The sequence below is a fragment of the Lepus europaeus genome, chromosome 23, assembly GCF_033115175.1.
Source record: "Lepus europaeus isolate LE1 chromosome 23, mLepTim1.pri, whole genome shotgun sequence".
Classification (NCBI taxonomy): Eukaryota; Metazoa; Chordata; class Mammalia; order Lagomorpha; family Leporidae; genus Lepus; species Lepus europaeus.
Window position 1 is genome coordinate 8896203 of NC_084849.1, and position 27449 is coordinate 8923651.

General features: G+C 43.9%; 2 protein-coding genes and 1 pseudogene across 2 annotated transcripts in view; 1 reads left to right on the top strand and 2 right to left on the bottom strand.

Moving 5' to 3' along the window:
• Positions 1-3270: 3270 nt before the first annotated feature.
• Positions 3271-27449, bottom strand: part of TMEM116 (transmembrane protein 116) — an 81225-nt gene continuing 57046 nt past the window's right edge. The window contains exon 10 of the mRNA XM_062182183.1: positions 3271-3492. Within this exon, the coding sequence (XP_062038167.1) occupies positions 3406-3492 (87 nt within the window). The 3' untranslated portion in view covers positions 3271-3405. The remainder of the gene's footprint in view (positions 3493-27449) is intronic.
• LOC133752319 (disintegrin and metalloproteinase domain-containing protein 1a-like) lies at positions 3693-6611 on the top strand. The gene is made up of 2 exons (XM_062182821.1): positions 3693-6018; positions 6574-6611. The coding sequence occupies exons 1-2, from the start codon at positions 3693-3695 to the stop codon at positions 6609-6611; spliced, it is 2364 nt and encodes a 787-aa protein (XP_062038805.1).
• On the bottom strand, positions 20417-26217 carry LOC133752320 (V-type proton ATPase subunit G 1-like; annotated as a pseudogene).

A 27449-nucleotide genomic window follows, 5' to 3' on the forward strand; every position in this document is an offset into this window, starting at 1 on the left:
TCTAAAAATTATATTGTCTCTAAATTCAGCCACCTTGCTTCCAGACCCTTCTGAGGAACCTATGCATAAGTGCATTTGTTCGTGGAGATGCATAGAATAAGTTCTTGTCTTCACAATGAAGAATTCAGATGTGACACAGAGGGGTGGTAAGCAAGGCAGCAAGGTTTAATGGGCTGGGGCATCTGTCAGAACAGAGGGGTATCTCTCCAGACAGAATCTGAACGGGGGTCCGTAGTTTACATTTAGACTGTGGTTTTTAAGGAGGTTTAAGCGTTCGGTTCTTGCTGCTGTTTCTCCTTCCCCTCTTCCCTATTCTCCTGGACAAAGAGGATGCTGAATGTAAATCAGGTAAAAGTCCTTTCAAGGTTTTACTGCTCAGTTTTATCAGACTGGATAGCCTTCCTGGTGCAGAGCAGAGACTTCCCTAGATTTGGGGGAAGGCTGTGAAGGCTTTATCGCCCAGTTTTATCAGGCTGGGTAACCAATTCGGTGCTGAGCAGAGAGGACTTTCCTGGGGATCTTTCTCTGTGGAAAAGTCTGGGACCAATTGTAAAGTTATCAGGGTGTGGGCAGGACTTTCCTCTGTAAACTACTGGTTGCTTTTAAGGTGTGCTTCTGAGGCTTTGTTTTCCCTTAGGTCTCGGACACACACACAGGCTCATTTCTAACATCCTACCTAACACTTTGAACAGTATATTCTAGCAGGCTGCATCTGACTGATGTTTCCTTAGTAACTCCAGATCTGTTATTCTTTATAGATAGAAACAATTGAACATATTAGGGAAATTAATGGATTAAACGTGCAGTAGTAACCTTTCAGGAAACTTTGGAAGCAAAAGCATTGCCACCAGGTACCTCTTCCCAAAAGGTTAACTCATGGCCCTCACCCATGCCTTATGCCTTGGAAGAGGTAAGAAAGTAAGATTTATACTTACTCTAAGTATGCTTTTTTCTGGTTATTATATGTCTACTGGGCTGTATAGAAATAAAGAGGATTGTTCTTATGTTTTCCTACTGATGAAGGTAATCCTCCAATGCCAAATGACTTACAATATCTTCACAGCCACCTAAAGAGGAAATCTGTGCTCTCATTAAAACAGTTTAGTATACAACTGTTTCGTATACAACTCTAATGGCTCAGGGAACATTTTCTTAGCTCTTTACCAGTTTATTACTATGTCTGATCTCCACACTGAACCTCAATCAATGGCTCTACTCATTTGAGATGGAAAGCCCTTGATGTGAAAACTGTTCATCTTTCTTCTTTTTCTTAAGATTTACTTATTTATTTGAAAGTCAAAGATACAGAGAGAGGGAGGTAAGGACGGGGTGGGGGGAGAAATGGGGGAGAGGGGAGGGGAGGAGAGGACAGGAGAAGAGAAGAGGGGAGGGGAGGAGGGGAGAGAAGAGGAGAAGAGAAGAGGTGAGGGGAGGAGAGGGGAGGAGAGGAGGGGAGAGGAGAGGAAGGGAAGGGATGAAAGGAGGAGGAAAGGAGAGGAGGTGAGAGGAGGAGAGGGGAGAAAGGAAAGATCTTCCATCTGTTGGTTCACTCCCCAGCTGGCCACAACTGCTGGGGCTGGGCAAGGATAATAGAGCCAAGAGCCAGGAGCTTCTTCCTAGTCTTCCACATGGGTGGCAGGGGACAAACGCTCAGGCCATCTTCTGCTGCTTTTCCTAGGCCATTAGCAGGGAGCTGGATCAAAGTGCAGCAGCAGTGACATGGTTCATCGTTCTGAAGTGCATTTTAGGTACAGGGAATTTAGCATGTTGCTGCTTTTACTATTGCTGTGAAATAACAAAGCACCTGCAAAATAAATCATGCAGAAACTATCTGTCAACTCCTCCTTTTCCAAGGAGCTCAAAATAGGTTTTCAAATTTATTTCTCTGTATACCACTGAATATCCAGCTTTGAAGAAATTTTAAAATTAGGATTAACACTTATTTTTTTTAAAAGATTTATTTATTGGGCTGGCGTTGTGGCATAACCAGTAAAGCTGCAATGCCGGCATCCCATTCAGGCATCAATTTGTTTCCAGCTGTTCTCAGTCTAGGGTATTTGTATGTCCTTAACATGTTATCCCCAAGGGACAAAGGTGAACAAAGGTAGTGGCTATACATTAGTTACTGTGAAGGCGGAGGGCAGTCTTTTTTTTTTTTTTTTTACAGGCAGAGTGGACAGAGAGAGACAGAGAGAAAGGTCTTCCTTTTCCATTGGTTCACCCCTCAATGGCCGCTGCGGCCGGCATACTGCAGCCTGCGCACCGCACTGATCTGGAGCCAGGAGCCAGGAGCCAGGTGCTTCTGGTCTCCCATGGGGTGCAGGGCCCAAGGACTTGGGCCATCCTCCACTGCACTCCCGGGCCACAGCAGAGAGCTGGACAGGAAGAGGAGCGACTGGGACAGAATCCGGCACTGCGACCGGGACTAGAACCGGTGTGCTGGCGCCACAGGCGGAAGATTAGCCTTTTGAGCCACCTCACCAGCAAGAAATGCCCTTTTGATGGTTCCAACTGTTTTCAGTGAAATGTGAGGCAAGAACATGACAGGCCAGCTAACTGACCAACAAAACGTAGTAGGATGTAAATTTGGAATATATTAATGACCAATAGCCAGTATTAATGAGCACAGGGGGTTTTCTGAAGGCATTTTTAGCCATTAGAGCAGGCACAAAGCCAATCCAAACAAAGAACATACTAAGGATGACTTTCATACCTGTGAGTCACTTATTCACTCAAAAAATAATTCTTGTTCATCTACTCTAAAACAAGTTCTCCACTATGACTCCCACAGGGAAATCAAGATGAGCAATTAGAAGCGGCCACTGAAAACATGGAGACTATATTCCAACAGAGAATACAAAGCCTTCAACAAGTATGATCTTAGGATACTGATATGTCAGGGCCATCATTAGCAGGGCCATGACAATCACACATAATAGGACTACTGAGTTAGCATCTCTAACATATACTATTGGGCAGTGTTATTAACAGAATTTGAGTAAGTGAATTTTGGTGAGTTAAAAAGTAGCAGAACTTGTCCCTCCCTGATGTGTAACCAACTTCAGTGTCTGTGTTGGGGCACAGGGCAGCCACCTCACTTGCCAGATCTAACAGACTGGTCTTTGAGATGCATACACATCTATGATGCCTCACTGAGCAGAAAAGATCAATCTGGATTAATAGGCTCATGTGTTACAGGAGGAGAGTTGGGAAGAGAGGAAATGGGCAATGAAGTATGCCCACCAAAGAGGTCCTTAAGCCCCAGGTCTGGAACGTTCAGTGTTAGCTGAGTAACGGACAACAGGAGGGGAGGGGAGGAGTGTTCCGTGTGGCCCTGTTGAGGAAGGTTTGGAGATTTCGTTTCCTCTCTCAAGGTATCGTCCTATGGATAGAGTCTGCAGTCCTTCATAACACGATGTCAAACGGACTGTAGCCTGTAGCCAAAGAAACTGAAGCTGACGGTGCGGGAGGATACCACCAACTACGAATGACCTGAGGGACGACAGAGAGATCAGAAAAACTAAGTATAACCAAATTGAAAAAGAAGGCTGTAAGTCTAAGAAGCAGTCAGTCACCCCTGTTTCTACAGCCAGCCCTGACCTGACACTGATACCTGTCTCTGATCCTGTGTGCCATGCAGAGCTGTTGCTGCTGGACAGAGGTCCTGCATCACCAACAGATTTACTAGGGCCATGCTGGCGACAGCCTCAGCCAGAGTATCCTCCTCCTCCCTGTATTCCCTCTGGCAACCCCACATGGTTTTGAATGAGGCTACAAGAGCGCCTCAATCTTGGGTTCCCCAGATGAATGGTCTGAGGCTGGGACTAGTGCCAGGTCTTCCACGTGTCAGACTGGGGACCATGTTGCTCTGGGGGATGATTTTTCTCCCAAGCATATACATGGAATTGGTACATTATGCTTCTTACGAAAAGGTCATCCCTGAGAGTCTGACAGTTGAGGGAAGTGAAAAACCTGGAGAAAAGGCATCCTACATACTATTCACGCAAGGCCAGAAGCAGCTGGTTCACCTACATGTGAAGAGAGACTATTTTGTGAATGATTTTCCAGTCTACAGCTATCACAACGGGGTGCTAGGGCAAGAAATGCTTTTCATCTCACGCAACTGCTACTATGAAGGCTACATAGATGGGGTGCCAGGTTCTTTTGTTTCTGTCAACACCTGCTCGGGCCTCAGGGGCATTCTGGTTAAGGGGGAAACATCCTATAGCATTGAGCCCATTCTCTCTTCCAAACGATTTGAACATGCGTTGTACACGATGGCACACGGAGCTCACGTCTCCTGTAGTGTCACTTCCAAAGGCGGCCAAGGGATGTCCACCAGCCGGCAACAGGGAAGCAGGAAGCTTCACAACCCACAGGCGCTGTCCTACTTGTGGTCACACACCAAGTATGTGGAGATGTTTGTAGTGGTCGACAACCAGCGGTTCCAGATGTGGGGCCGTAACGTCAGTGAGACGGTTCAGAGGGTCATGGACATCATTGCTCTGGTCAACAGCTTCACGAGGGGAATAAACACAGAGGTGGTACTGGCTGGAATGGAGATCTGGACTGAGGGGGACCTGACAGAGGTTGCAGAGGACTTACAAGTGACACTCAGGAACTTCAACAGCTGGAGACGAGAGAAGCTCGTCCACCGCGTGAGGCATGATGTTGCTCACATGATTGTCGGCCGTCATCCTGGAGAGAACACGGGCCAGGCATTTCTCAACGGCGCCTGCTCGAGCGGTTTTGCGGCAGCTGTGGAGTCCTTCCATCACGAAGATGTCCTCCTGTTTGCAGCGCTCATGGCCCATGAGCTCGGGCACAACCTGGGTATTCAGCATGACCACTCGGCCTGCACTTGTAAAAATCAGCCCTTCTGTCTCATGGGTGAGAATATCACTAAAGAGAGTAGCTTCAGTAACTGCAGTTCTGACGACTTCTATCGCTTCCTTCGTGAACACCGAGGAGCCTGCCTATTTAACAAGCCATGGCACAGAAGCCGCATGCGCAGGGATGGAAACTGTGGAAATGGTGTGGTGGACTCAGGAGAGCAGTGTGACTGTGGTTCTGCCTGTGCTCATAGCAAATGCTGTGACTCAGAATGTAAACTGAAGGCCCCAGCAGCATGTGACATTGGACCCTGCTGTGTTGATTGCAAACCTGCGTCTCTTGGACAACTTTGTCGACGTCCTGCGGGACCATGTGACCTCCCAGAATATTGTGATGGTGCATCTCCAGTATGTCCTCAAAACAGACACAAGCAGGATGGCACCGTGTGTCATGAATCATTTGGGTGTGTTAGTGGTGAATGCATGGACCCTAATTTGCAGTGTACATCAACTTTTGGGTTCCCTGCAAAGTCTGCCCCAGAAGAATGTTACATGGCACTAAACGGCAAAGGGGACAGGTTTGGAAACTGTGGTCATCCCAGCAGTCCTCAAGAAGCGTATACAAAATGTACATCGGATAACAAACTTTGTGGGAAGCTTGTATGTACAGGTCTTACAAGCATACCAGTACTTAAAGAGCACTTCACAGTGATCCAAGCCCCTATTGGAAATGGCTGGTGTTGGAGTATGGATGCGTACAGTGGTTCCGATATTGCTGACATTGGAGATGTGAGGGCTGACACTTACTGTGCCCCATCTAAAAACTGCAAGTCTTCTGAATGCTCTGATGTTTCCTTGGACCACTTGAACTGCAAGGACGATACAACGTGTCATGGCAATGGGATTTGTAATGACTTAGGGCACTGTCATTGTAACAAGGGCTATGGACCCCCCGACTGCAATGTTGTAGGAGATGGGGGTAGTATAGACAGTGGCCCCCCTGGTTCAGCACCTGCTCATCCCCCAAGTGGCGGGGGTGGTCAGAATACTACTACCAAACAGGAAGAAACTGTAAACTTGACAATATTAATAATAATTATACTTATAGCACTGATAATAATAGCTATAATTATTTGCTTCCTTTGCCTTTTCAAAAGTCAAATTTCTGGTAAAAAAGAAGGTGAAGGTGAAGCCAAGCCTGAAGAAGCCCCACCCCCACCAGCAGGGGCACCACCAGCAGCAGCTCCACCTGAAGGGGAAGCACCAGAAGAGGAAGCACCTGAAGAAGAGGAAGAGGAGGAGGAGGAGGAGGAAGAGGAAGAGGATGAAGGATAGGCATAAGTAGTGAGAGAAGGAAGCCAAATACATCAAACTTTTCAAGTCCTATGTGGGAATAAGAGGCTCAATGAAACAAAGGCGAAGAAAGAACTTAAGGCTCCAGTGGCTCTCACCAGGCCTCCACAATCTATAAAAATATATTAATGTAGAAGGAGAAATTCCTCCACTTTTATTAATTTTAGAAATTTTTATTTAATATATTAAATATTTCAGTATATTTTGTTTTTTCACATTTAATTTGAAGTCTTCACATACGTAAGTGGACATCAACGTCCTTGTTCCTTTGAGCCAGTTTCTCAAGTCACTAGAAACTCTTTCCAGGACATGATATCTTCAGGATGTTATTTAACATACAGTAGTAGATGTACCTGAATTTACTACCATTATAGTGATTTTCATTTAGGTAACAACTACCCATTAGATGAGGACAATTGTTTGTGACTGTTCTGACTTGCTCTATACAAGTGTACTCAACAAATAAGGAGTTTCCAAGTCCAAAAATAAATAAAACTATATTCCTGTTAGATACTTCTTCTGGTTCCATTGATACAGTTCCTGAGCATACATTGTTCTGTGGGTCTATGGGAAGGTCTGGATCTTACACAGAAGACTCTGACTCCCTGTGTTAACAGGATAGCATTGAAGTCACTTATTTTTATGAGTTTTGCAGATGTTTAACATGACATATGCATACTCAATTATTATTCCTAGTATTTCTAGGTGTTTCCCTCAACTATACTATCTTTTTATCTAAACCATTTTTTTCCTTTGTGTATAGCTTTCATAGCCTTTCCTTTTTCCTAGTTTTCTTGGGGTGAATTTCATATCCCTACATATCTCATGGCCAATGAACAAACACTTAGAGTTTGGAAACCGTACTAATTTTAAAACAGTACAATGGATCTTACAACCCTTCTGAGTATATATGAAATTTAAATCTTTCTATTGTAAACATTTAAATTAGTAACTTGACTGATAATCAGAAGGAATCTCTAGTAGCAGTAACAGTGCTTGAGAGGTAGTAATTACTTTGGGAAGACAGCATAATGCAAATATAAAATTAACTATTAACTCTGTGTCAGCCACTATATTAAAAAGATTTACATTCATTATCTTAATTGAATTAAGCCAATTTCGCAGTGGAACCTCTACCCTGTCTATGAGGAAACAGAGATCAAACAGTCTGTTCTTGAGCTAGCTGCAAAGGGCTGGAACCTGCAACCCTCCCCAGGTATGACCACATCAGCATTCTCCATGACCTCATGAGCTTTCTACTTCAATAATGAAAAAGTGATGGGGAAGACAGCTGATACATCCTTTTTTTTTTTTTTTTTTTTAATAGGCAGAGTTAGACAGTGAGAGAGAGAGAGAGAGAGACAAAGAGAAAGGTCTTCCTTCCATTGGTTCACCCCCCAAATGTTCGCTATGGCCAGTGTGCTGCACTGATCTGAAGCCAGGAGCCAGGTGCTTCCTCCTGGTCTCCCATGCAGATGCAGAGCCCAAGCACTTGGGGCATCCTCCATTGCCCTCCCGGGCCACAGCAGAGAGCTGGACTGGAAGAGGAGCAACCAGGACAGAACTGGTGCCCTAACTGGGACTAGAACCCAGAGTGCCGGCACTGCAGGCAGAGGATTAGCCTAGTGAGCCGCAGCACCGGCCTGATACATCCTTAATTACCCAGAGCCTGGCTTCTTTCTCAGTCACTCTAATGTAACAAAAACCTTACAAATGGATGCTGATCTCTCCTGAAGCCACCGCTTTGTGTCATCAGCATGGATTGGTGTCCTTTCCCCTGCTGATCCTGACAGCATGGAGGGGTGAGCTGGCATCTTACTTAGTTTATAGGATGCAGCTCACTGTAGGTGCTCAGTATATGTAGACCAAGTTGAGTGATTTAACCAGAGCCAATCTTCATATATGGCATAACGTTTGCGCCTTGGGCAGGATGTATCCTTCCAGTATGTAGACATTCTACAACTGAAACCATTAATTGATGCAATACTGTCAATATTATAAGCTGAAGTAAGTTTCAAAATGTTTATAAAACCTTAAACTCCAGCCAAAGAAAGTGAAATTCTGTTAGTTCAGACTATGGCAGAGAAGGATCCATTTAATGTGGGCAGGAGTGGGTAAATAGATCTAATTTGGGATGCTGGACCACAATACTGGCCTTGAACTGCACATCAAAGTATGAAAATGTATGCCTATATGAGGTTACTTTTATCTATTTTTAAAAACAATTATTTGAAAGCCAGGGTAACAGAGAGGGGGATCTTCTATCTGCTGGTTTAATCCCCAGATGGCCAAAACAGCAGGGGCTGGTAAAGCTAGAAGCCTAGAACTCCATCTAGATCTCCCATTCAGGTAGCAGGGGTCCAAACACTTGGGCCATTCTTCATTGGTTTTCCAAATGCATTAACAGGGAGCTGCATAGGGTGCTAGACAATGGATTTGAACCAGCATTCTAATGAGGGATGCTGACAACTTAACCCACTGTGCTGTAACACTGGCCCCTATAAGGGTACTTTTAATTCTTTGTAACATAGTATGTATGATAACTATGGTTGACAACAATTAAATATATCAAAAAGCTGGTACGAAGGATTTTGAATGTTCCTTACACAAAGAAATGATAAATGTTTTAAGGTGACAGCTATGCTAATTACCCTGATTTAATCATTGAGTACTATATAGACGTATTGAAACATAACCTTGTACTCCATAAATATGTATAATTATGTATAAGTCAAAAGGAAAATAAGAGGTGGGCCTTTGATCTACTGGTTAAGATGCCTGCATTCCAAATCTGATACTCAGTTCTGGCTTCTAACTCCAATTTCCTGCTAATGTAGATTCCAGATCAGCTCAAGTAGTTTGGTCCCTGCCATCTACAAGGGAGATCTAGACTGAGTTCTCAGCTGTTGGCTTTATCTTGGCAAACCGTTGCAAGCACTTGGATACTAAATCAGCAGATTGGAGGTCTGTTGTCCAAATCTCAATAAACAAATTAAAATTTAAAAATTAATTAAAGAAAAAATAATTGAGCAACAATAAAGTCAAATTTTTATTTTGGGTTCTGAAATAGGTTCCTAGAATTCTATGCACAGAAGATTATCTTAAGATCAAAGCTTTTTTTAAGATTTATTTATTTGAGAGGTAGAGTTACAGAAAGAGAGAGGTCTTCCATCCACTGGTTCACTCCACAAATGGCTGCAATGGCCAGAGCTAGGGCAATGGGGAGCTAGGAGCCAGGAGCTTCTTCCAGGTGTCCCATGTGGGTGCAGGGGCCCAAGCACTTGCCATCTTCTACTACTTTCCCAGATTATTAGCAGGGAGCTGGGTTGGAAGTGGAGCTGCCTGGACTTAATTCAGCATCCATATCAGATGCCAGCACCACCGGTGGAAGCTTAACCTACGCACCACAGTGCCAGCCCCTGGAAATCTAAGTATTTTTGATTTATTGAAAAACTATGATCTTTTTAGGGAGGCTAGGAGAGTTGTATTCCAAGAAGCCAACACCTGGAGGCCAGAGCTGTGGTGTAGCGGGTAAAGCCGCAGCATGTGGCACAGGGATCCCATATCCCCCGGTTCAAGTCCCAGCTGCTCCACTTCCCATGAAGCTCCCTGCTGATGGGCCTGTGGGGTAGTAGAGGATGGTCCCTGCATCCACATGGGAGACCCTGAAGAAAGGTCCTAGCTTCAGATTGGCCCAGTTAGGCTGTTGCGGCCATTTGGGAAGTGAGCCAGTGCATCTCTCTCTCTCTCTCTTTATGTGACTCTGCCTTTAAAAAAAAAAAAAAAAAAAAAGAAGTCAATACTTGGATGACTTAAAAGGATGGAGTTTATATTATAAACCATAGAGGAGGGAAGAAAAGTTTACTCATTATAAAAACAACAAAACATAAAAATATTTTCAGGGTGAAGGAAGGATCCTGGACCTACATCTTGGAGAATATTAGAAAAAATATCAAACTAACTTAGGCATGTTCCTTTATAGTTAAAATACAGTCAGATTTGAGAATGTGAATGTAGAAATGGCTTATATTCGCCATAATACAGACTTAGAAATTTATATTCATTCCCATTTCCTCTAAACAAATATGCAAATTAGCTAGAAATTCAAAGACACAAAATGCTTTATCAACAGTATCCACATTCTTCTCAAGCTTATATGGATAATCCACTAAGCTAGACCACATTCTGAGTCATAGAATATACTTTAAGAAACTTTAAAAATATAAATCATACATGGGGCTGGTGTTGTGGTATACCGGATAAAGCTACCACATGCAGTGCCTGCAACCCTTATGGGCACTGGTTTGAGACCTGGCTACTCCACTTCCAATCCAGCTCTCTGCTATGGCCTGGGAAAGCAGGGGAAGATGGCCTAAGTCCTTGGGCCCCTGCACCTGTGTGGGAGATCCTGGCTCCTGGCTTCGGATCAGCACAGCTCCAACCATAAGATCCATTTGGAGGCCAGCGCCGCAGCTCAGTAGGCTAATCCTCCGCCTTGCAGCGCCGGCACACCGGGTTCTAGTCCCGGTTGGGGCACCGATCCTGTCCCGGTTGCCCCTCTTCCAGGCCAGCTCTCTGCTGTGGCCAGGGAGTGCAGTGGAGGATGGCCCAAGTTCTTGGGCGCTGCACCCCATGGGAGACCAGGAGAAGCACCTGGCTCCTGCCTTCGGATCGGCGCGGTGCGCCGGCCGCGGCGCGCCTACCGCGGCGGCCATTGGAGGGTGAACCAACGGCAAAGGAAGACCTTTCTCTCTGTCTCCCTCTACTGTCCACTCTGCCTGTCAAAAAATAAAAAAATAAAAAATTAAAAAAAAGATCCATTTGGAGAGTAAACCAGTAGATGGAAGACCTCTCTCTCTCTCTGCCTTTCAAATAAATAACTTTAAAAAAAGACAAAAATATAAATCATAAAGTATGTTCCCCAGACTGCAATGAAATTATATTAGAAATAAATGACATAAAGATAGTTGGAGAATCCTAAAATATCTGGACATGAAATAAACACATTTTAAAAAAGACTTACTTATTTATTTGAAAGTCAGAGTTACAGAGAGGGAGGGAGAGACAGAGAGGGAGATCTTCCATCACTGGTTCACTCCCCACATGGCTGCAATGGCCAGTGCTGAGCCAGGCCCATTCCAGGAGCCTAGAACTCCACCTTGGTCTTCCACACATGTGGCAGGGGCCCAAGCACATGGGTCGTCTTCTGCTTTCCAGGTCATTAGTAGGGAGCACTGGTGGATTAAAAGTGGAGCAGCCAAGACACAAACTGGCACTGGAGTCACAAGCAGCAGGTTTTGTTTGTTTGTTTGTTTTGTTTGTTTTTTGACAGGCAGAGTGGATAGTGAGAGAGAGAGACAGAGAGAAAGGTCTTCCTTTTTTGCTGTTGGTTCACCCTCCAATGGCCGCTGCGGCCGGCGCATCTCGCTGATCCGAAGCCAGGAGCCAGGTGCTTCTCCTGGTCTCCCATGTGGGTGCAGGGCCCAAGGACTTGGGCCATCTTCCACTACCTTCCTGGGCCATAGCAGAGCTGGCCTGGAAGAGGGGCAACCGGGATAGAATCCGGCACCCCAACGGGGACTAGAACCCGGTGTGCCGGCACTGCAAGGCAGAGGATTAGCCTGTTAAGCCACGGCGCCAGCCTTCAAGCAGCAGTTTTTAACCGCTATGCCACAACGCCAGCCCTGAAGCAATAATATTTCTAACACGCTGGTCAAAGAAGTCTCAAGAGAAATTAAGAATGTTTTGAAATAAATGAAAATGAAATTCATCAAATTTTGTGGGATGCAGCAAAAGCAGTGTTTCCTTTTGAAAAAGATTTATTTTACTTATTTGACAGGGACAGAGGGAGGGACAGAGAGAGGGAGAGAGAGGAGGAAAAGCAATGTTTCAAATTAAATTTATAGCACTGAATGAATAGAGTAGAAAAGATCTGAAATTTTTAATCTAAGCTTCTGCTGAAGAAATCAGAAAAAGGATGATGTAAGCCTAAAGCAAAAATCAGAGTAGAAATCAATGAAACAGAAAATAAGTTTATAAGGAAAATTAATGAAAGCAAAACTTGATTCTTTGAAAAGATAAAATCCCTGTATGCCAAATAATAATAATAATAATGAAAGAAAATAAATTACTAATATCACAAATTAAAGAGGGGACTGAGATTTGGCTGTGCAGCTGGAAATCTGGTTGAGCTGCCCGAGTCCCACATCAGTTCAATACTCAGCTGTGGCTCCTGACTCCAGCTTCCTGCTAATGCAGACCCCAGGAGGCAGCAGTGATGGTTCAAGTGATTGGTTTCCTACCACCCACATGGGGATCCTGGATTGAGTTTCCAGCTCCTGGGAAACCAACCAGCAGGTAAGAGCCCTCTCTTTCTCTGAAGTAAATAAATATTTTTAAAATTAGTATTAGAAAATAGTATCTTTATTAAAAAATATAAAGAAAAGCTATCATTACATATTCCATGCATATTATAAATGTAAAAAAGAATATTCTGAATACCTCCATGCTCCCAAATTTAACAATAAATGGACCAATTATTTCAAAGACATAATCTGCCAAAGTTCACATACACAAAAATTAATCATATTAGCTTGTATCTACTTAAAAATTGAATAAATTAGGGACCGGTGTTGTGGCACAGTGGGTTAAACCTCTGTCTGTGATGCCGGCATGCCATATGGGCACCAGTTCAAGTCTCAGCTGCTCCACTTCCAATCCAGCTTCCTACTAATGGCCTGAGAAAAGCAGCAGAAGATGGCCCAAGTGTTTGGGCCCCTTCAACCCATGTGGGAGACTTAGAAGAAGTTTCTGGTTCCTGGGTTCGGACTGGCCCAGTCCCAGTGGTTGCAGCCATCTGGGGAGTGAACAAGAAGATGAAAGATATCTCTTTCTTTAAATCTTTCAAACAAATCTCTAACAAAAAATTTTAAAAACCTGAATCAATTAACTTTCTAAAAGGAAAACACCTGACTTACTTGAGAATTCAATGGTGAATCCTACCAAAGATAGAAGAAAGAAGTGATACTGGTTCTGGTACTGTAGTGCGGGTTAACCTGCTACTTGCAATTCTGGCATCCCAAATCAGAAAGCCAGTTCTAGTTCTGGCTGCTCTACTTTCTTTCTTTCTTTCTCTCTGTCTCTCTCTCTCTTTCTCTCTCTTCCTTCCTTCCTTTCTTTCTTTCCTTTCTTCCTTCCTTCCTTTCTTTTTTTTTTTTCTGACAGGCAGAGTGGACAGTGAGGGCGAGAGACAGAGAGAAAGGTCTTCCTTTGCCGTTGGTTCACCCCCCAATGGCCGCTGCGGCCAGCCAGGTACTTCTTCCTGGTCTCCATGCAGGTGCAGGGCCCAAGGACTTGGGCCATCCTCCACTGCACTCCCGGGCCACAGCAGAGAGCTGGACTGGAAGAGGAGCAACCGGGACTAGAACCCAGTGTGCCGGCACTGCAGGTGGAGGATTAGCCTACTGAGCCGCGGCACTGGCCCTGGTTGCTCCACTTTCAATCCAGCTCCCTGCTAATGTGCCTAGGAAGGCAGCAGAGTACTGCCCAGGGGAATTGGGCCCCTGTCACTCACATGGGAGACCAGGATGGAGTTCCAGGCTTCTGGCTTTGGCATGCCACAGACCTCACTGTTGTACCCAATTAGGTAATGAACTAGGGGACAAAGGCTGGCTCTCTCTCTCTCTCTCTCTCTCTCTCCCATCACCCTGGCTTAATAAATAAAATATATCTTAAAAAAATGAAGTGATACCAATTCTCTACAATCTTTTCCAGAATAGTTCCTGAGGAAATACTTCCTAACTCATTCTATGAAATCAGCATTATCTTAATGCTATAACCAGACAGACATTACAAGAAAGAAAACTACAGATCCAGATCTCTCATGAATATAGCTGAAAATTTTATTAACAAAATAATAGCAAATAAAATCTAACTAAAGCACCAGCATTGTGGTCTAACAGGTAATGCTACTACCTGAGACACCATCATCCCATATTGGTGTTGGTTCAAGTCCTGCAAATGCTTGGGCCCTTGCACCCACATGAGAGACCCGGGAGAAACTCCTGGCTCCTTATCGGCTCAACTCTAGCCATTGCAGCCATTTGGTGAGTGAACCAGAGGATGGAAGACCTCTCTCTCTCTCTCTCTCTCTAACTCTGATTCTCAAGTAAATAAATATTCAAAACAAAACAAAACAAAACTAGGGGCTGGTGCTGTGGCATAGCAGGTAAAGCCACTGCCTGCAATGCCAGCATCCCATATGGGCACCAGTTTGAATCCCAGTTGCTCCAGTTCCAAACCAGCTCCTTGCTGATGTGCCTAGGAAAGCAGTGGAAGATGGTTCAAGTGGTTGTGCCCCTCCATCCACGTGGGAAGCCCAGAAGAAGCTCCTGGCTCCTAACATCGAAATGGCCCAGCTCCGGCCACTGTGGCCATTTGGGGAATGAACCAGCAGATGGAAGATCGCTCTCTCTACCTCTTCCTCCTCTCTTTCTCCTCTCTCTGTAATTCTGCCTTTTTTGTTTGTTTGTTTGTTTGTTTTTTTAACAGGCAGTGTTAGACAGTGAGAGAGAGACAGAGAGAAAGGTCTTCCTTCGTTGATTCACCCCCCAAATGGCCGCTACGGCCGGGCACGCTGTGCCGATCTGAAGCCAGGAGCCAGGCGCCTCCTCCTGGTCTCCCATGCAGGTGCAGGGCCCAAGCACTTGGGCCATCCTCCACTGCCTTCCTGGGCCACAGCAGAGAGCTGGACTGGAAGAAGAGCAACCGGGACAGAACCGGCGCCCTGACCGGGACTAGAACCTGGGGTGCCGGCACCGCAGGTGGAGGATTAACCTAGTAAGCTGTGGCTCCAGCCTGTTTTCTTTTTTAAAGATTTATTTATTTATTTATTTATTTGAAAGGCAGAGTTACAGAGTGGCAAAGGCAGAGAGAGAAAGGTCTTCCATCTGCTGGTTCACTCTCCAAATGGCTGCAATGGCTGGAGCTGGGCCGATCTGAAGCCAGGAGCCTGGAGTTTCTTCCAGGTCTCCCAAGTGGGCGCAGGGGCTCAAGGACTTGGGCCATCCTCTACTGTTTTCCCAGGCCATAGCAGAAAGCTGGATCTGAAGTGGAACAGCTGGGACTTGAACCAACGCCCATAAGGGATGCTGGCACTGCAGGCAGCAGTTTTACCTGCTATGCCACAGTAGCAGCTCCAATAAAGATTAAAAAAAAAAAAAAGACTTCTCAAAGAAAAATTTAAAAAAATAATATATAATGACTTATGTATCATAAGCAAATAGGATTTATTCGGGGCCAGCGCTGTGGCACAGAGGGTTAAAGCCCTTGCCTAAAGCACCGGCATCCCATATGGGCACCGTTTCTAGTCCTGGCTGCTCTTCTTCTGATCCAGCTCTCTACTATGGTCTGGGAAAGCAGTAGAGGATGGTCCAAGTCCTTGGACTCCTGCACCCATGTGGGAGACCCAGAAGAAGCTCCTGGCTCCTGGCATTGGATCACCACAGCTCTGGCCGTTGCAGCCATCTGGGGAGTGAACCTGCAGATGGAAGACCTCTCTCTGTAACTCTTTCAAATAAATAAAATAAATCTTAAAAAATAAAACAAAACAAAAAAACACAAAAGTACATCTGTCCACAAAAATTCTACAACTAACATATTTATTGGCAAGAAAATGGATGCTTACTCATTAAGATTGGAAATAAGGTAAGATGTTCCCTTTCAACACTCTTATTTGATATCATGTTGAAGTCTTCTCTAAAACAATAAGCCAAGAAAAGGAAATAAAAAGCAAATAATTTGGAAAAGAAGAAACAGAATTGTCTTTGCTTGCAAATGACACAATTGTTTACACAGAAATTCCAAAAGAGCTGATGAAAAAATTCCTGGAGCTCAGAAGTGTTTATACCAAGACTGCAGATTACAAGGTTAACATAAATGTTGATCACTTTCCCTTATACTAGCAATGAACAAGTGGAATTTGAAACTACAACTACAAAACCACTTATATTAACACCCTAGAAATGAGATATACTTCAGTCTAGTAAAATATATATAAGAACTATATGAGGAAAACCATAATACTCTGATAAAAGAAATCAAAGGAGATCTAAATACGTGGAGATATATTTCATGTTCATGAATAGGAAGACTCAATATTGGTAAGACATCAATTTTTTCCAAATTGATCTACAAGATTTAATGTAATCCCAATCAAAATCCCAGAAAGTTATTTTTATGGACAATGATAAAATGATTCTAAAGCTTATATGGAAATCACAATCCAGCATGACACAAAAGGACAAAACTGGAAGAAATCACTATTTGACTTCAAAATATACTATAAAGTTACAGTAATTAAGGCAGTGTGATTCTTTTCTAACTTTTATTTAATAAATATAAATTTCCAAAGTACAGCTTTTGGATTACAGTGGCTTTTTCCCCCCATAACCTTCCTCCCACTCACAACCATCCCATCTCCAGCTCCCTCTCCCATCCCATTCACATCAAGATTCATTTTCAATTATCTTTATATACAGAAGATCAATTTAGTATATACTAAGTAAAGATTTCAACAGTTTTACCCACACAGAAAGACAAAGTGTAAAGTACTGTTTGAGTACTAGTTATACCGTTAATTCACATAGTACAACACATTAAGGACAGAGATAGGTCATAGTCAAAGTAGAAGTTCTCTCCTCCCTTCAGAGAAAGGTACCTCCTTCTTTGATGGCTCGTTCCTTCCACTGGGATCTCACTCGCAGAGATCTTTCATTTAGGTTTTTGTTTTTTTTTTTTTTTTTTTTTTTTTTTTTTTTTTTTTTTTGCCACAGTGTCTTGGCTTTCCATGCCTGAAATACTTTCATGGGCTTTTCAGCCAAACCTGAATGCCTTAAGGGCTGATTCTGAGGCCAGAGTGCTGTTTAGGACATCTGCCATTCCATGAGTCTGCTGTGTATTCTGCTTCCCATGTTGGATTGTTCTCTCCTTTTTAATTCTATCAGTAAGTATTAGCAGACACTAGTCTTCTTGATTCTTTTCTTAAAAGATTTATTTATTTATCTGGGAGGCAGAATTACAGACAGAGACAGGGAGAAAAAGAAAGAAGGTCTTCCACCTGCTGGTTCACTCCCCAGATGGCCGCAACTGCTGGAGCTGAGTAGATCTGAAGCCAGGAGCCAGAAACTTCTTCCAGGTGTCTCATTTGAGTGCAGAGGCCCAAGCACTTGGGCCATCCTCCACTACTTTCCCAGACCATTAGCAGGCTAGATAGGAAGAGGAACAGCTGGGACTTGAATAGGCACACATATGAGATGCTGATGCTGCAGGCAGAAGCTTAACCTACTATACCACAGCACCGGCCCCAGCAGTGTGATCTTGATGAAAGAACAGGCAGCTAGATCAATGAAACAGAGAGAGATTCCAGAAATAGACCCACACAAATACAATCCACTGATCTCTGACAAAGGAGCAAAGGTAATTCAATGGAGAAAAGATAATCTTTTCAACAAATGCAGTGGCAAAAACTGCATATCTACATGAAAAAAAGAAAACTAATCTAGGGGCTGGAACTGTGGTGTAGTGGGCTAAGCCTCTGCCTGTGGTGCCACCATCCTATACGGGCGCCCGTTTGTGTCCCAGCTGCTCCTCTTCCAACTTGGCTCTCTGCTATGGCCTGGGAAAGCAGTAGAGGATGGCCCAAGTGCTTGGGCCCCTGCCTACATGGAAGACCCGGAAGAGGCTCCTGGCTCCTGGCTTTAGATCAGCCCAGCTCTAGCTGATGCAGCCATTTGGGGAGTGAACCAGCAAGATGAAAGACCTTTATTTTTGTCTCTCCCTGTCTGTAACTCTATTTCTCAAATAAAAAACCAAAATCTTAAAAAATTTTTAAAAATAAAAAATCAAAATCTAGACACAGATCTTACTCCTTAGACAAAAATTAACTCAGAATCAGTCATATGCCTAAAAATAAAATTCACAAACATAAAGCTTCTAGAAGATAAAAGAGAAAATATCAGTGACCTTGGGTTTTGTGATTACTCTATAGAAACAATGCCAAAAACATGATTCATGGAAGAAAAAATTGGTAAGTTGTACTTCATTAAAATTTTATAAATCTGCTTTACCAAAGACATTGTCAAGAAAATAAAAGGACAAGCAACAGATTGGGAAAGAGTATTTCCAAAATATATCTGATAAGATTTGTATTTAAAACATGCAAAGACCTCCTAAAATTTAGTTAGAAAACAACCCAATTTAAAAAATGAGTGGGGGGCCGGCACTGTGGCGTAGCAGGATGCCTGCAATGCCGGCATCCCATATGGATGCCAGTTTGAGTCCCAGCTGTTCCACTTCTGATCCAGCTCTCTGCTAATGTGCCTGGGAAAGTAGTAGAAGCTGGCTTAAGTGCTTGGGCCCCTGCACCCATGTGGGAAAATCCAGATGAAGTTCATGGCTCCTGGGTTTGGACTGGCAGAGCTCTGTCTGTTGTGGACAACTGGGGAGTGAACCAGCAGATGGAAGACCTCTCTGCCTCTCCTTCTGTCTCTATGTAACTCTTTCAAATAAATAAATAAATCTAAAAAAAAAAAAAAATGATTGGGGCTGGCGCTGTGGCGCAATGGGTTAAGGCCCAAACCTGCAGTGCCAGCATCCCTTATGGGTGCCAGTTCCAGTCCTGGCTGCTGTACTTCAGATCCAGCTCTCTGCTATGGCCTGGGAAAGCAGCAGAGGATGGCCCAAGTCCTTGGGCCCCTGCACTTATATGGGAAACCTGGAAGAAGCTTCTGGCTTCTGGCTTTGGATGGGCTCAGCTCTGGCTATTGTGGCCATCTGGAGAGTGAACAAGTGGATGGAAGACTTCTCTTTATCCCTGTCTCTACTTCTCCTTGTAACTCTGTCTTTCAAGTAAATAAAATAAATCTTAAAAAAAAAAAAAAAGATCAACAGTGGCTGGTACCATGGCGCAATAGTGCCAACATCCCATTTGCAGTGCCAACATCCCATTTCTGCAGTGCCAACATCCCATTTGGGCACTGGTTCACATCTCATCTGCTCCACTGCTGATCCAGCTCTCTGCTAATGGCCTGTGAAAGCAATAGAAGATGGCCCAAGTACGTGGGCCCCTGCACCCACGTAGGAGACCTCAAAGAAGCTCCTCGCTCCTGGCATCACATCTGCCCAGCTCCAGCTGTTGCAGCCATTTAGGGAGTGAACCAGTAAATGGATGATCTTTCTCTCTGCCTCTCAAATAATTAAGTAAATCTTAAAAAAGAAAGAAAGAAAGAAAGAAAGAACAACACAGCTGGTGTTGTGTTGCAGCAGGTTCTGGTTCAAGTCCTAGCTGCTTCACTTCTTTTTTATTTTTTAAAAATTTATTTATTTATTTAAAAGTTAGAGTTACACAGAGAGGAGAGGCAGACAGAGATAAGAGAGACACACAGAGAGTGAGAAAGTCTTCCATCCATTGGTTCACTTCCCACATGGCCTCAATGGCCAGAACTGGACCGATCCCAAGCCAGGAACCAGGAGCTTCTTCTTGGTCTCCAACACAGTGCAGGGGCCCAAGAACTTGGGACATCTTCTACTGCTTTCCCAGGCCATAACTGAGAGCCAGATTGGAAGTGGAGCTCTGGGAACCGCACTGCAGGTGGTGCCTTTCCCTCTACGCTACAGCACCAGCCCATTTCACTTCTGATCCAGGTTCGTGCTAATGCACCTGGAATAGCAGTGGAATACGGTCCAAGTACTTGGGTCCTGGCACTCATGTGGGAGCCTTGGATGGATTTCCAAGCTCCTGGCTTTGCCTTGGCTCAGCCCCGGTCGTTGTTGCCATTTAGTGAGTGAACCAGTGGATAGAAGATCTCTTTCTCTCTCTGTCTTTGTAACTGTACCTTTTGTATAAATTTTTAAAAAATCTTTAAAAAATGGTAGAAAAAAAATCTGACCAGACACTGTATCAAAGGTATATAAATGGCAAACAAGTACATAAAATGATATTCAATATATGTCATTAGGATTTTGCAAATTAAAACAAAATACAACTACCAACTAAAATAGTTAGAAACTACAAATCACTGACAATACCAAGTGCTGACAAGAATTTGGTGCAATAGAAACTTGAATCCTTTGAAAAGTCAGTTTCTTACAAAATTAAACACAGGCTTATTGCCACATCATAATCATTTTATTTATACTAGTTATTGCTGTTTTTTAAAACAATTTTTGGGTAAAATTACAAGCATTTGCTTCTTGATAAGCCATACATCTTGAACAATTTCTAACTATGAATGCAAATGAGGTATGCGAGCTAATTTCTTAAGCGAAATTCTGCAGAACAAGTGGACCAAAGTGCACTTTGCATTATCATAGAGGATGAACCAGAGATGCGGAGGAGGGAGAACATATGACAAAATCTTTACTTTTAAATGATTATCAGTACACCAAATAATAACATGTAATAAGTTCTTAAATTCTATCATCTAGTAATTTTGATTAAGAAGCTAAAAACAGCCTAAGCAATTATATAAGGAATTCACTATTTTCACCCTTAGAATAGACATTAAGGCTGGCTGCTGCATTTCACAAGTTACAGGAAAGTATTTACTACTTTTTCATAAAGCCCCTGGCCTTCAAAAAAGCACACGGGAAAAAAGTCCTTTAATCCCTTTCTTTCTTCAAGGAACTGTGGTTTTTCCTACTAGGTCTAAGAAAAAAGTCAACACTGACATATACGTTGCTTGGACTAAAAGGCACAGGAAAACACACAATATATACTTATTAAATGTATCTAACAAACACGAAGTAAAAAGATGACTCTTTGGAGAAGTTCTAAGTCTGTACAAAGAAGCTAACAAATAAAGGGCCCTCCTATGAAACGAAGAGACAATTTAATATCCTGTCATGAGAGCAGAGCACGGGCTTTGCTGAAGCTTCATGCTCCACGAGAGCATCTAAAACACCCTTCTGTGGAACAAGTGCAGCTTCCTTCTATCCATTTCTGTTCATGGATTTCTGGCTGGATGTCACAAAGGCCAAAAGGTTATCCTAGACATTATCCCTGTTCTGCTGAAGTAGGTCTGGAGGGTGGTCATCTTTTCCTGGGTCTTCTCCACTTTGGTGCTGCAGCTTCCTTGGCCTTGAACTTCTCTCTCTGCAGGCAGTACTGTTCAATTTCAGCCTCTACTGCTTCTTTGGCCTGCCTCAGCCTCTAGTTCTTTTGCTTGCTGGCCTCCGACACCTTCTCCATGGCCCACTTCTCAGCTTGTATAGGTGCTGGATCCCCTGCGACTGACTGGCCAGGTTGGCCGGCACTCTAGAAGCCCAGATGGGCAGCTTTAAACCGACTTGATGTCTCCTCAGATCACCTGACCCAGCCACCCAGCAAACTGTGTCTGCGAGAAGTGCCCACTCCTAGTTATTTATCCAAATGAGTTGAAAACTTAGACTATGGGGTCGGTACAGTGACACAGCAGGTAAAGCCACTGCCTGCAGTGCCGGCATCCCATATGGGCACCGGTTCTAGTCCCGGCTGCCCCACTTCCGACCCAGCTCTGCTATGGCCTGAGAAAGTAGTGGAAGATGGCCCAAGTCCTTGGGTCCCTGCACCTGAGTGGGAGACCTGGAAAAAGCTCTTGGTTCCTGGCTTTGGATCAGCACAGCTCCGGCCGTTGAGGCCAAATGGGGAGTGAACCAGCAGATGGAAGACATCCCTCCCTCCCTCCCTCTCTCTCTCTCTCTCTGCCTCGCCTTCTATCTCTGTGTAACTCTTTCAAATAAATAAATAAATCTTAAAAATAAACAGATTACACAAAATCTTCACATAAAAGTGGATGGCAGTTTTATTCAAAATCTCTTTTTTTTTTTTTTTTTTTTGACAGGCAGAGTTAGACACAGAAAGAGAGACAGAGAGAAAGGTCTTCCTTCTGTTGGTTCACCCCCCCAAATGGCTGCCACGGCTGGCGCGCTGCATCGATCCGAAGCCAGGAGCCAGGTGCTTCCTCCTGGTCTCCCATGTGGGTGCAGGGACCAAGGATTTGAGCCGTCCTTCACTGCCTTCCCAGGCCACAGAAGAGAGCTAGACTGGAAGAGGAGCAACTGGGACAGAATCTGGCACCCCAATCGGGACTAGAACCTGGGGTGCCGGCGCCGCAGGTGGAGGATTAGCCTAGTGAGCAGCGGTGCTGGCCTCAAAATTTTAAAAACCAGAAGATGTCATCCAATAAGTAAGATGTCTTCAATGAGCATATGGTACACTCAGACAATGGACATTCAGTAGTAAGAAAAATTCTACAAAGCCACAAAACGACACAAGGACTTTCAATGCATACTGTCAAGTGAAACAAACCAGTCTGAAAGGCTGTATACTATTTTCTAAGTAGCTGATATTCTGGAAAAGGCAGAACTATAAAGATAGCAAGTGCTTGGGCCCCTGCACCCATGTGGCAGACCCAGAAGAAGCTCCTGATTGGGCCAGTTATGGCTATTGCAGTCATTTGGGGAGTGAACCACAGGATGGAAGATCTCTCTGTCTCTCCCTCTCTCTGTCCATAACTCTGCCTCTCAGATAAATAAATAAGTCTTTTAAAAAAAAAAAGGACCCTGGAAGATTTAAAATTACCTGGCTTCTTCAATTCATAAGGACCTAATTTCTTTTTGCTACTCAAGTATTATAGGAAAGATCTACTTATATTTCTAGGATTTGCTGTTGTTTTTTGAAGCTGATTGCTGGTTTTTCATATTCAGGATCTTATTACTGCTTTCCATTAACAATAATGTATACATATCATTCATCAGATAGGAGAAAGTAGTACCCGGATGTCAAATACAGAAGCAATTTTAAAGCAAGGATCAAAGTCAGCCAATTTAAATGAGGTAAATGTCCATCTGGAAGAGACTGTTAGGACAACAAAGTAACGTAAGTCAAAGATTATGCCCACAAAATTGTTTGGAGGCAGAAAAGGGTTCGGCATTTGAAATGGGCTGGCTGGTACAGAGTAAAGAATGATACAAGAGGTATTGGACAGCAGAAGCCTGTGACCTACTCAGAGACCCACAAATCCCTGGTCTGGAGCCCTTCATTTCAACGACTCTAATGCCTGCAGGAGGGATGGGGAGAACTCCGCTCCAAAAGAACGGGGGCTGAAGGGGCAAAGTTATTTTTCTTTCCTTTTCATGTGGCCTGACCCTGGCCCATAGCAGTGGCTGCATCAGAAAGCATCCACTACTTGGTATATTCCTCTATGAATACAGCAGGAGCTCATCCAAGGAGCACTAAGATTTTGAGAAGTTGCAAGGGAAGGACACTTATGAAGAGAGATAACAGGAGGAGGTGCAAAAGGCAGGTGTCATCATATAATACTGAGAAGCAGAAGCAGCTACCTTTCTGGTAGGCAGCAGAGGTCTAAGCTTTGACCAAACAACTGTGTCACTCATTAGGGTTTGAGTTAGTGGAAGGCAACTGAGATATAGAGGTCCAGGAACACTAGCTGTTTCACTTGACTCATGGCAATGATATCCCTAGCTAGTTACTCTCTCTCTTTCATAATATTTCTTCTATGAAATCAATTGATCTATGAAATCTGGGATTTTTCATCCTGGAATTCTCAGATGGGTTGTTGAGAATGGGACCTTCCTACATTAGGCTGCAACATACTATCCTGTTTCTGACAATAAATGTTTCATAAGCAAGAATCTCTTTATTGTGAAATAGTTATCCCTCAGAACCTGATGATGTCCAGAGTACTAGAAGTAAAAGGGAAAAAAAAAGAGGAGAGAGGGGAACATGTCTATGTCCTGCCCATATGAGAAACATGGAATATTATCAACTTGAAGCAAAAGAAAGGATCTGAGGATTTTTTTAAAAAAAAGATTTGATTTATTTATTTGAAAGTCAGAGTTACACAGAGAGAGGAGAGGCAGAGAGGTCTTCCATCCACTGGTTCACTCTCCAATTGGCCTCAGCAGCCAGAGCTGTGCTGATCCAAAGCCAGGAGCCAAGAGCTTTCTCTGGGTCTTCCCATGTGGGTAAAGGGGCCCAAAGACTTGGGCCATCTTCTCCTGCTTTCCCAGGCCATAGCAGAGAACTGGATCAGAAATGGAGCAGCCGGGACTTTAACTGGTGCCCATATGGGATGCTGGCACTGCAGGTGGCGGCTTTTCCTGCTACGCCACAGCGCTGGCCCCGGATCTGAGGATTGGTTGTCCACAACTTTATTTTCCACATCAAAATGGGAAAAATACAGCTTGGATTTTCCTTTTATATGAGATGACTTCTACTATGATGGGTATTCTGAGGGTGATCTGGATTCTCTTCTGAGCAGCCCATGCTGAGGGTAACGGAAATCCTGATTTTCCATAGCACTGTCTTTGTCATCAAGGCTATAAATACTACAGTTTTGAATACACGGTTTCCAGCATCTCTTTTTCTTTAAAGATTTATTTATTTATTTGATGGCCGGCGCCGTGGCTTAACAGGCTAATCCTCCACCTTGCGGCGCCGGCATACCAGGTTCTAGTCCCGGTTGGAGCGCCGGATTCTGCCCCGGTTGCCCCTCTTCCAGGCCAGCTCTCTGCTATGGCCCGGGAAGGCAGTGGAGGATGGCCCAAGTCCTTGGGCTCTGCACCTGCATGGGAGACCAGGAGAAGCACCTGGCTCCTGGCTTCGGATCAGCAAGATGCGCCGGCCGCAGCGGCCATTGGAGGGTGAACCAACGGCAAAAAGAAAGACCTTTCTCTCTGTCTCTCTCTCTCTCACTATCTACTCTGCCTGTCAAAAAAAAAAAAAAAAAGATTTATTTATTTATTTGAAAAGTAGAATTACCACAAAGGGAAGGGACAGAGATAGATAGATAGATAGATAGATAGATAGATAGATCAATCGATCGATCTTTTGTCTGCTGGTTCACTCCCCAAATGGCCACAATGGCTAAGGCTGGACAAGGCTGAATCCAGGAGCTAGGAGCTTCTTCTGGGTCACCCATGTGGGTGCAGGTGCCCAAGCACTTGGGCCATCTTCTGCTACTTTCCCAGGCTCATCAGCAGGGAGCTGGATTGGAAGTACAGCAGGTAAGACTTGGACTGGCACCTATATGGGATGTCAGCATTGCGATGGTGGCTTAACCTGTTGAGCAAGAAAAGCTGGCCACTCCAGCACATCTCTAAACCAGGTAAGTTCTGTGCAATCACTAGAGATGAACAATTTTTTTAAAGATTTAGTTATTTAATTGAAAGGCAGAGTTATAGAGAGGCAGAGGCAGAGAGAGAGAGAAGTCCTCCATCTGCTGGTTCACTTCTTAAATGGCCACATTGGCCAGAGCTGGACCAATCTGGAGCCAGGAGCCAGGGAACGTCTTCCAGATCTCCTACATGGCTGCAGGGGCCCACGGATTTGGACCATCTTCCACTGCTTTCCCAGGCCATAGCAGAGAGCTGGGTCAGAAGCGGAAGAGCCGGGACTCGAACTGGTGCTCACATAGGATGCTGGCACTGCAATTGGCAGCTTTACCTGCTACTCCATAGTGCTGGCCTCTTCTTCACAATTTCAGAGCAGAATGGAACTCAGTCCTCCTGTCCTATATATGAGCATTTCCTAAATATGTGTAACTATGTTTAAACAGAGGAATAATATGTGAGCCAAGACAACAGAGATGGTAATGGATATTCACATGCTAGTCAATGAATGAGCCAACTGTAGAAGTAATTCTTTCTTGAGTAGAAACAGAGAGAAACCCATTACAAATATGCCTAAATCCACAGAAAACACTTCAAAATATTAACTGTTGGAGAGACTGGCATCTTTTAAGAAAGGTGAAAAAAAACATGCTCACATGATTTTGGCCAAAATCTTGAAAGTACCATGGCTGTGCAGTTTTTAGGAGGTGTCTACACTGTTAACATGATCAGCATTTAATTTTCCTATCCTGAAGACTCGTTCTATTTTGAAGTTCTCATGGCTCAAAAGCTTGGCCACAGGTTTGGAATTAATCATGACTATTTAGAGTCTCTGTACTGCGCATAAATTCATTACTCGCATTATGGGCCTCAGCAATCACAGCTTCCATTACTTTCATCAGCCGCTGCTTACACACAAAGGGAGACTGCCTGTTTAATAAATCTGAGCTCCAAAGTGCTTTGGAAAGCCATATTGTGGGAATAAGAAAGTGAACAGAGACAATAAATGTGTTTGTGGCGGTGTCCTTAATTGTCACAAGGATCACCATTGTCTACCCCATGCTAGCCAAATGCATTTGGATACCACAGAAAAAAAACACAAATTTCTAAGAATAGTCACATCTCACAACCTCAGTGTAGATGAGTGTGACTTCCCAGAGTACATTAATGGCAGCTCCAAGTGCTGCCAGAGATATAATCAAGATGATACTCCTTGCAAAGAACAAGGTTGTTGTTTCCAGGGGCGGTGCAGAAGCCCAGAGAACCGTGCAGTCAAGTCTTTGGAAAGGGCCCAAGGACTTACCAGAAAAGTTATTATCATTAGCAAAGGGACAGGTTTACACACCATAGCAGTAAGTCTAAAAGGATGTTTAAAGTCTTCAGCAAGTGTAAGCCCCAAGATATAAGTGGCTATGTTAAAGCATTCAAGGCTTCCACTCATTGAGAAACATCAAACACTTACCTAGTTCCCCATGCAGGACATGTGGTTTTGGGGTGGAGAGTTTTTTGAAGCTACAAACAGGGCTGAAGAGGATAAGGTAAAGGGTAGAACTCCATGTGGTCCACAGATGATCTCTATGAACTGAACCTTAGATATCACTCCACTAAACTATAACTGCAACTCTAACATGAGGGATGTTTTCAACAATTTTAAGAACTGCTGCTGTGTCTATGGCTATGTCTCATCTGTCCCTGAATTCAAGAATTACAGGGATAGTTTGAAGAGTAGCCCAAATCCATATGTCAGCTCTGACTCTCAGAATGGATAATCCTAATTTAGGTCTTATCTAGACTCTTATTTTTCACTACTATTATATATCTATATAATATCTAAGACCCACGTCAAGGCCAAAAAAAAAAAAAATAACCAGAGCAGTAAGATAAATAAACTTGACATTTTTTTTTTTTAAAGGGAGCCAGCACTGTGGCATAGCAGGTAAAGCAGTCAACTGCAGTGCTGGCATTCCATACAGGAGCCGGTTTGTGTCCTGGCTGCTCCACTTCCTAACCAGTTCTCTTCTATGGCCTGGGAAAGTAGTAGATGGCCCAAGTCCTTGGGCACCTGCGCACCCTCATGGGAGACCTGGAAGAAGC

Excerpts from the sequence above, each read along its gene's own strand:
- LOC133752319 (XM_062182821.1), top strand. The coding sequence starts at position 3,693 with ATGCTGGCGACAGCCTCAGCCAGAGTATCCTCCTCCTCCCTGTATTCC. Across the intron at positions 6,019-6,573 it reads TGGTAAAAAAGAAGGTGAAG|GTAACAACTACCCATTAGAT; the intron begins GTGAAGCCAAGC and ends ATTTTCATTTAG.